Consider the following 10,338-nt stretch of genomic DNA (forward strand, 5'->3'; position numbering starts at 1 on the left):
AGAGAGAGAGAAGAGAGAGAGAGATAAAGAGAAGAGAACAAAAAAAGAAAAAAGAGAGAAAAATGAAACACAGACACACATATATATACAAGTATTCATAACTAAGGATATATTTCAGGACGTGCAGACGAATTCCCTCTTTTTCTTCTTAGTTACTGGAAGCGCCCCGTCTTACCCCCTGGCGTCTCCTCCTCTTCCTCATCCACATCAGGAAAACGAGTCTGTGCGGATTCCCTTGTGGGTTTTGGTGTGGCTGGGTCTCTCGAGGGTGATGGTGGTTCTCTCCTGGTTGAGGATGCTGGTGGATTTGTGGTTGTGGATGCTGGTTCTCTCGAAAGTAGTAATGATCCTGGTTGTCTCGTGGTTGCGGATGCTGGTTTTCTCGAGGGTGATGATAATCCTGGTTGTTTTGTGGTTGTAGATGCTGGTGGATTTGTGGTTGTGGATGCTGGTGAACTTGTGGTTGTGGATGCTGGCGGATTTTTAGTTGTGGATGCTGGTGGACTTGTAGTTGTGGATGCTGGGTCTCTCGAGGCTGACGATGATCCTGGTTCCTCCGTGGTCGTCGTTGATTCTTTTCTCAGTATGGGTCGAGGCGATAAGATTTTCAGACATGTTGTTGGGTCTGTGGGTGGAGAAATTGGTAATTGATAATGTAATGATAGTTGATTAAGGGATAATCGAATAGAATGGAGCCAAGCGCTAATAAATACAATACACTTATGTAATGACAATCGGTAAATATCTAACAATCGACAACATATTTTTGGAAACATTTGTTGGTGAAGTGTTTGTTTGGGGAGTGTGTGTGTGTGTGTGTTGTGTGTGTGGTGTGTGTGTGTGTGTGTGTGTGTGTGTGTGTGTGTGTGTGTGTGTGTGTGTGTGTGTGTAGGTGTTTGTGTGTGCGTTTACGCGTACATGTGCGTGTACGTGTACGTGTGCATGTGTGTGTGTGTGTCGGTGTCTACCCATGCCCAACTCTGCCTATGGCCACTCACCAAAACCCTCAGGTATCGCATCCGGGGCGGAAGTCGGAGCAGCTTCACCCGTTCCTGTAGGTGTTTCGGGAAAGGTCGCCTCAGAGGACACGGCAGGTTCCAGCGCCGGTGCCTGCGAGGACGCTTGAGGCTCCTCCGGAAGCTGGTCTAGAAGGTCGACCAGAGACTTGCTCAAAGCCGAAATCCCGGATATCTCGAGACACAACACGGCTCTGTCCTCGCAGTTCGAGACGTTGCGCCCGCGGCAGATTTCTTGAGCTGCAGGTTGACACGGGAGAAATTTTATTTTGTCAAATCTTGCTTTTTTATGTAGTTTTATTTATTGATTTTCTTTCTACAACTGTGAAACTGACGCCCGATTTATTTTACGCAACATCTTGGGACTAAAAACGAATGTATTTTTCCCCCTTATTGCTATTACCATATCACCAGATTATTTCAAAACACGAAAGAATGAAATAAACTTCATAATCAAAAGTAGTATAAATGTCGAGTCATCACACCTGCATCTGTCAAATAACCCTATTTTTGCTCAACATCATATCCGAAATATATTTTCCCCATCTTGCTCACTGCAACCATATCTCCACACCCTATTTCAAAGCGTGAATCAATCAGATAAGCTTCATAATCAATATAATCACATAAATCACATAAATATAATCAAATAAATCATAAATAAATATAAATATAAATATAAATATAATCACATCAAGATAATCACATAAATCACATAGATATCGCGTGATCACACCTGCATCTCAACCTTTCAATTGCCCCTAAATTTGCTGACCACATCCACACTACTCTCGAAACGATAAATCATAAAAGCGAAAAGCAAAAAAGAAACTTACGCAGAAGGTCCACAGAATTACGCTTCGGAGAATATAAAACGAGGCAGTTCTGCTTCTTGGTACAGGTTTCTGCGTCAAGATCCGCCTCGCATATCGTCTCATCTGGAAAAGATATATGGATGTTTGTATTTTGATTTATATATTTATTTATTGTTGTTATCGTTATTCTTGTGGTTTACAATTATTATCATCATTATTGTTGTTGTCATCATCATCGTTTTTATTTCTATTATTATTTTCATCATCATTATTACCATTGTTATTATTATCATAATTTTTCTTAACCATTATTATTATTATCATTAACACACTTCTTCCGCACATTCATGAAGAACATATCAAACTATACTTAGTTTAAATCACTCACACCCACACACAGACACACACACACACACACACACACACACACACATACACACACACAAACATAATCACACAAACACACACACACACACATACACACAAACACACACACACACACAACAACAACAACAACAACAACAACAACAACAACGAAAGCAAAGCAAGAGAAGCAATGAAATAAGACTTACTATCCACCGGCGGACCAAATCCAGGAGGAGGGATCTGGAGCCCAAACATGCACTCGGCTACATCTGCATGGCAATTGGTCAGTTCCTTCTCCTTGCCGGCGCACATCTGGAGTACTGTGAGGGAGAGAGGAAGGGACTGTCAGTCATAACACAGGGCGTCGGGTTTTTTTTCGACTGGCCTTTATTTATTTATTTGTCTGTTTGAATTTATCGATCTTTTTTTGTTTTGTTTTTTTACCTAAGATATTGTTGGTAACCTCAGCGATGAAGCCGATAGGGTCCGTGATCGCTGCTTCATTCTCAGTCTCTCCTGGGAAGGTATTCTGTGATTCCTCTGACACGGTGCTCTGTGATTCCTCTGGCACGGTGCTCTGTGACACGCCTGACACGGAGCTCTGTGGTTCCTCTGGTACGGTGCTCTGTGACTCCCCTGACACGGAGCCCTGTGAATCCTCAGGAGTTAAAGCACTCACAGCGTTCTTGAAGTGTTGTGCGCACTCAGTCAGTTCGGCATCGCAGGTACTATTGTCAGCACAGAGGCCTAAAAAAAGAATCAGATAAACTTCCACGTATTTTGTTGCGAGGATCTTTGCAATTGCACATGGGTTATGTACAATTCGTGCTTGTAAGATTGTTTAGTATGTTATGTCTCTCAGATGTCTCTGTTATCATCGTCATTGTTGTTATTATTATTATTATTATCCCTATTATAATAATTATTAATATTATCATTATCATGATTATTATTGTTGTTTCATTGTTATCATTATCGTTATCATTATTATAATTCAAATTTCCTTGTCATTATTATCATTATTATTGTTTCTTTTTTTGTCATTATTATAATCATTATCATCATTATCCTCATAATTGTCATTTCATCATTGTAGCTATTATCATAATTATTATCATTAATATCTTCATAATTTAAAACTTAGGCTTAGATAAGAAAATTAAACAAATATTCTCTCTCTCTCTCTCTCTTCTCTCTCTCTCTCTCTCTCTCTCTCTTTCTCTCTTCTCTCTCTCTCTCTCTCTCTCTCTCTCTCTCTCCTCTCCTCTCGCTCATCTCTCTCTCTTCTCTCTCTCTTCTCTCTCTCTCTCTGTCTCTCTCTCTTCTCTCTCTCTCTCTCTCTCTCCTCTCTCTCTCTCCTCTTCTCTCTCCTCTTCTCTCTCTCTCTCTCTCTCTCTTCTCTCTCTCTCCCCCCCCCCCCCCCCCCCCCCCCCCCCCTCTCTCTCTCTCTCTCTCTCTTCTCTTCTCTTCGCTCTCCTCCTCTCTCCTTCTCTCTCGCTCTCTCTCTCTCTCTCTCTCTCTCTCTCTCCTCTCTGCTCTCTCTCTCTCTCTCTCTCCTCCTCTCTCTCGCTCTCTTCTCTCCTCTCTCCTCTCTCGCTCTCTCCTCTCTCTCTCGTCTCGCTCTCTCTCTCCTCTCTCTCTCTCGCTCTCTCTCTCTCTTTTTCTTCTCTCTTCTCCTCTCTTTCTCTCTCTTCTCTCTCTCTCTCTCTCTCTCTCTCTCTCTCTCTCTCTCTCTCTCTGTTCGCATCTTTAATCAAAATATAATTAGGTTAGCTGATTATGTGAAAAAAAAAACAATTACTGAAATCTGGTAAAAAAAAAGAAAAAAAAAAAGCGAACGTGTGTATAGATACTTAAATCCTTCTCAAAAAGGGGGGAAGTGTACTTACTAAAATCCGGTTCAGCAATCGACATACCGAGACACTTGACAGTCTTAAAGAGGCAGTTTGGCACACTCAGGCGGGCGCACAGAACTTCGGCTGTTGGTGAAAAGCGGAGGGGAAACCACTTTACATATTTATGTTGGTATCCAGGTCTAGATGTCGATATTTGGGGATGCTTTAGTCTATATCGGAATCTATATTGATATCCAAGACTTGCTATTGTTACGAATTGGCACTTCATCTTTAAAATGATGGATGTTAATACCTAGTTATGGCTTGTTATGGATAGCATGGTCGAACTTATCTTTATCAAAATCTATATTGGTATTCAGAGATAGATAGGGATATCTTTTTTACTCTTATCTGCATCAGTATCTGTATTAGTAACCAGGGTTGGATATAAATACTTTAAACAGTTCACATACATCAGTATCTACGTTGATATCATTAGCTTATATACAGATACTTTGGACATCTTTGGACATCTTTGGACATCACGAGTAGGCATGGCATGCCCTTTTTTATACATATATATATCATTCTGTTTTATTATTTTTCTCTTTTTTTCATTTTCATTTTATTATTTTCTTAATTGTATTTATTTACTTTCCACCAATCCATCAATCATTTTTCTCTCTCTCTCAGAATCCCATTAAACAAATTACTCACGAAGATCTCCAGTCGGACCAGCACCCTGAGATGCTATGTCAGAGCAGGTCTCCACTGTCTGAAGGCATTCCGAGGTCACTGTGCCCCCGCAGATCACGTCCACTGTGGGCAAGATTAGCAGATGTAAAAGCTTTTAGAATCGTAGGAAGCGCTGGTCGGCTGTAGGGCCAACCATCTTCCATTTATATATAGGTGAATGGATATATATTGATGAATAGACAGATAAACAGACTGGTAAATGCATAAAGAGAGAAAGGTGTGTGAGGAAAAGAGAGGAAGAGAGAGCGGAAGCAAGAGAGAGAGAGAGAGAGAGAGAGAGAGAGAGAGAGAGAGAGAGAGAGAGAGAGAGAGAGGAGAGAGAGAGAGAGAGAGAGAGAGAGAGAGAGAGAGAGAAGAGAGAGAGAGAGAGAGAGAGAGAGAGAGAGAGAAAGAGAGAGAGAAAGATAGACACAAACACCATCTCACAAACCTTACCCAAAACAAACAAACAAACAGATACACCAATTAATCAACAATAATAACAATAATAAGGAATCACCAACCCATAAACCACCGAACTGCACATATATTCTCATCAAGCCCCTACCTTCACCAGACAACATGAAAGGTTGTACTCACAAACCGAAGAGCTCGCGCTTGAGTTGGAACCGAGGCCAAACAAGGGCAAACATTGTTCCAATTGGGACTGGCAGTTCGGGAGGGCACTTGACTGACACGTCGTTATGACTGTTTAGGGTCAAGAAAGGTCAGACAAAGGTGATGATTGGGATGATAATGGTAAGGGCAGTAGTTGTGATATCAGTGATAATATTAAGAGAAATATTGGTGTTGGTGGTCGTAACATTAATAATGATAATGATAGCTATGATAATGATATTAGGAATGATGATGATAATGATAATAAGGAGAATGGTAATAATAGTAATAAAGATGAAGATAATAGTAATGAAGATAATAATGATGGTATTAATAATGACACCAATAATGATAATAGTAATATTAACAATGTCATTTAATAACAATAAAAAGGATAGTTAATAAAAATAAGGATAATGATGATTACAATAATAATGGAAATAAAGATAAAATTATTGATGATGATCACGCACACACACCCTCCCTTCTTTCTCCTCCTCCCCCTTCTCCTTTTCCTCCTCCTTCTCCTTCTCCTCCTCCTCCTTCTCCTTCTCCTTTTCCTCCTCCTCCTCTTTCTCCTTTTCCTCCCCCTCCTCCTCCTCCTTCTCCTCCCCTCTCATTTTTGCGCTTATTTTGTAATTCTGACAGACACTCTAGAAAGAACATAACCTAGCAATGACCTCTTAACTTGTATTCAAGCATAAAAATAAACCACAGTTTGCAAAAGAGCGGAAATCACCTATCAAAGTTTGGGTCAGCGTCGCCAGTTCTTCGGCCGGAGTTGGAGAGGTCGCAGACGAAGGCGCGACTTCGGTAGTTTTGGGAGTAGGAGGCGTTGCTGCCACGGGCTCTTCCTCCGGCAGCAGAAGCTCAATACATTTTAGAACGTTTGCCGTGCATGTGGGGTCAGGCGCGCTTTCAGTTGGGGAAGAACCCGCTGGGAAAAAAGAGGGTTAGCTGAGTTGAGAATGCGAGGATTCGGACGCAGCTTATGGACAAAGATCATTGACCTTACTCATTCCTGTAAACCTGAATGATTCATTCACTCACTGCGAAATACACTTACAATTACACACACACACACACACACACACACACACACACACACACACACACACACACACACACACACACACACACACACAAACACACACACACACACACACACGCACCCCCCCACACACACACAACACAACACACACACACACACACACACACACACACACACACACACACACACACACACACACACACACACACACACATACGTACATATATATATATATATATATGTGTGTGTGTGTGTGTGTGTGTGTGTGTGTGTGTGTGTGTGTGTGTGTGTGTACACACACCATAATGTGACCTCATAAACCCCGGTTTCTAATAGTGTCCACAGAATGTTAGTAAGTCAACTCTCTCTCGTGTACACATCGTGGGCGTATGACACACACAAACATATAACAGAATACTACTAACTCGGAGGACACGCGTTGCTTCCGTCTGCCCCTGGATACAGCAGGGACATGCACTGTACTGTTTCCTGTATGCAGTCTGTTGCGTCCTTGCCCGCACACACCTCGGAGACTGTCGGTTGAGAGAACCGGGTTTTAGGTTTACGAAATTATATATATATATATATATATATATATATATATATATATATATATATATATATATATATATATAGATAGATAGATAGATAGATATTAGACAACATTGAAATTTAGTTAATATTTGCACATTGTATGTTAATGTATACGCAAGCACGCACGGGCATATACTACACACACACGCACACACGCGCACACACGTAGACATATATACACACAAACACAAACGTGCGTGTGTGTGTTTGTGTGTTTGCGCGTGTGTGAAATTCGTTTATTCAGATGATATTCAATTTCACCCACCTAGTATCTGTCCAGCTGAAGGCGCCACTGAGAGAAGTTCAATGCACTCGGAGATCTTGGTGTAGCATAATAACTGGTTCTTCCCTTGGCAAGCCGTTTCAACTACCATAAACAACTTTGTAAGTAGCGCGGAGACAGTACACCGACAGTGAATATATACACAAATATCAGTAGAGTCCCTAATTACTGCCCTCTAACAAAGAAACAAACAAATAAACTTACAGTCGACATCAGCGTCAGAACCCAATCCGTATTCCGTCAAGCAAGTCGTCGCTAGATTTTCGCAGTCTGGAACCTCCTTGCCCGCGCACATCAGGCGAGCTGCCGGCACGGGAGATTCGGCCATTTAGGTACACAGGGTGTATATGCACATGTATACGTGTATGTTTATACACATGCACAGACACACACACACATATATATGTGTATATATATATATATATATATATACATATATGTATATTTATATGTATATATACATCTATACATATACATACATACATTCAGACATACACTTATATATATATATATATATATATATATATATATATATATATATATATATATATATATTGATAGATTGAAAGGTAGATATAGATATATGTAAATACATCCGGAGGGGTAGCTACAGGAAGGGGCGATTTTTCTCCCCCCGCCCTTGGGTCCCTGATGGAGGGGGACTCCCAAATAAGATTTCAAAAAACGGAAATTGATTAAACGAATCAATAAATAAAATTGATGACAAGCAATTCAATATTTTTCGTAATCTTTACACAAATATCGTGCATTTCCTGTCATATTCCGTAGACTTTGATGGCATTAATCATCAAGGAATGTCCGACAATGTTCATACTTCTGCCTACTTTTACATGTAAACAAGTACATACAAACAGATATATATTTTTCTAATCAAACTTTAAAAAAGGGGCACACTTTAAAAACCTAGTCCTCTGAGCTTCCAAATGTATACGTACATATGTGTATGTATATACGTATATGTATATGTATGTGGGAATGTCAATTAAGCGAAAGTTCAAAAAAAAAAAAAAAAAAAAAAGAAAATGTCAATCTAAGAAGCAAAATACAAATCAAAGAAAAGAAAAAACAATGTAAATATAAGATGAAAAATATAAAAAGGTAAGAAAAAACTAGCTGTGATGGTCTTTGAAGTTTCTCAAGGTCATTTAAGCACCATTAGTATCCTATAAATAGCCATCATAGCTCGCGGTGATAAAAATAGCAACAACAATAATAAAACACATTCTCATTCTTTCACTGTTATATAGAAAGTCTTTCCACTCCTGTCTTGTAGCCCCGTACAGCCACTAAAAACCAGCCTGAAGCCCTGTAGAAAGTTATTTATATCTTCTCGGAACCAGTCGTTTATAACTCTTGCTTTCCATTGACGAAACAAGTAGAAATGATAGAAATATAATGGATATATAATCTTAAATTTTCTCCGGTTCACTTCACTTCATTTCCATCCCTTCTCGCGAAAGTAATGCACTGCAGATTTCAGCATCTTTTCATGGTCATCTCGCTTACTGGCAAAACCGCTTTAGTCACTTTCTATTCACGATGCAGGGCAGGTGCACTGTGTCAGCACGCAATGCCTACACGTGGAAAATTACATATAAGATAAGTACACACTCCTAATCAGACACACGCACACACATACACATGTATGTATGCACGAACGCACCCACCCACCCGTCTCTCATACACACACACACGTTTTTTATACAAAACATGAAATAAAAACTCACCTGAGGTGCGAATGATCAACGCATTGATACCCTCTGATGGAGGAGCCCCTGGAACCTCTCCTGGTGTTCCCTCAGTACTCTCCCGCTGGGGTCTCGCGCTCACAGCCCACAGCATCGCCAGGAGCACCCACCCTGTCCTCAGCTCCATGGTGTTCGACTATACGCTGCGGAGAGAATTCGTTCCGGGCTGGAGTGAGAGTGATACTTTGGGCGACGAGTTTTAATGTGTGCGTGCGTGCGTGCGTGCGTGCGTGCGTGTGTGTGTGTGTGTGTGTGTGTGTGTGTGTGTGTGTGTGTGTGTTTATGGGTGTGTTTGTTTTTTATTTGTGCTTGTGTGCTTTCTTTGTGTTTGTGTGTGTATGTAGGTGTGTATGGATGTGTCCTTGTGTTTGTGTTTGACAGACTTACCGGCTACAAGACACCGAATCGTGTGATGCCGGAAAAGTACGCACACACGTTTTTATACCTGGGTTCGTGTGTATGTGTGTTTTTTAGTCCCGCCCAGCCCGTGCTACCCACAAGAGCCCGCGTCCAAAGGACCGCCCAGAACAGGTAGAAGAAATCCCCTTTCCTCTACCCCCACAAATAGCTCCGCCTTGTTTTTAATGCGTCTATTTTGTCTTAACGTTTTCTACTCCCATGCACCGTCTTCACCTTCCATCTATGTGTAGTGTGTATTCGTATTACACCTTAGCTAATACTTTTATCATAGACCAGACACGTTTCTCATAACACAAGCAGACACTTGCATTACATACCAAACGCCTTTAAATCCATACAGGCGGAATATCTACATATAAGTATCGTATTCGCATACTACTCTCGGATTCTATCCTCTTAGATTGGTTCTACGTGAATCCGTTTCCTCATTACCGTATACCGCATACCCAGCGTGTACTGTAAAACCAGTAATAGGACATACCCACCGCGTCTGCTTGCCCCGTGTTCGCAAGACCCGCCTGGTTTGCACAGTACTTGCCTCACACTCAACTTTTTTTGGGTATTTATAGCAACGCCTGCCTTTCTCGGCATCTCGTCCTATAACTACCATTACCACATAATACCTTATTCATTATGTGATTTACTTAGCTTCGTGTTTACATTTTCCATACGTTTTATCAGCTTCACAAATCCTGCCACTTTGCCCTTCGACAAGGACAATAGAGCCAAAGATGAGGAAATACCAGTAATTACATGTGTTACCCTTGACTACCCCGGGGCTTAGCCAAGCATTCAGCGATGCCATTAAGCTGGACCGTATCTTCGGTGGAAACTTT

The 10,338-nt window shown here is 41.0% G+C and overlaps 1 protein-coding gene across 1 annotated transcript in view; it reads right to left on the reverse strand.

Annotated features, from left to right (window-relative positions):
* The window catches only part of LOC119569811 (mucin-5AC-like), a 13,789-nt gene extending 4,257 nt beyond the window's left edge, over window positions 1-9,532 (reverse strand). The window contains exons 1-14 of the mRNA XM_037917819.1: window positions 9,470-9,532; window positions 9,062-9,225; window positions 7,518-7,616; window positions 7,296-7,397; window positions 6,862-6,969; window positions 6,125-6,322; window positions 5,368-5,475; window positions 4,750-4,851; window positions 4,087-4,176; window positions 2,642-2,944; window positions 2,404-2,517; window positions 1,853-1,954; window positions 999-1,256; window positions 176-625 (exon numbers count right to left, since the gene is read on the reverse strand). Coding sequence (XP_037773747.1) covers window positions 176-625; window positions 999-1,256; window positions 1,853-1,954; window positions 2,404-2,517; window positions 2,642-2,944; window positions 4,087-4,176; window positions 4,750-4,851; window positions 5,368-5,475; window positions 6,125-6,322; window positions 6,862-6,969; window positions 7,296-7,397; window positions 7,518-7,616; window positions 9,062-9,209 — 2,182 coding nt within the window. The 5' untranslated portion in view covers window positions 9,210-9,225; window positions 9,470-9,532. The remainder of the gene's footprint in view (window positions 1-175; window positions 626-998; window positions 1,257-1,852; window positions 1,955-2,403; window positions 2,518-2,641; window positions 2,945-4,086; window positions 4,177-4,749; window positions 4,852-5,367; window positions 5,476-6,124; window positions 6,323-6,861; window positions 6,970-7,295; window positions 7,398-7,517; window positions 7,617-9,061; window positions 9,226-9,469) is intronic.
* Between the last annotated feature and the right edge of the window lie 806 nt (window positions 9,533-10,338).

Source organism: Penaeus monodon, chromosome 4 (genome assembly GCF_015228065.2).
Source record: "Penaeus monodon isolate SGIC_2016 chromosome 4, NSTDA_Pmon_1, whole genome shotgun sequence".
In the NCBI taxonomy this organism is placed as follows: Eukaryota; Metazoa; Arthropoda; class Malacostraca; order Decapoda; family Penaeidae; genus Penaeus; species Penaeus monodon.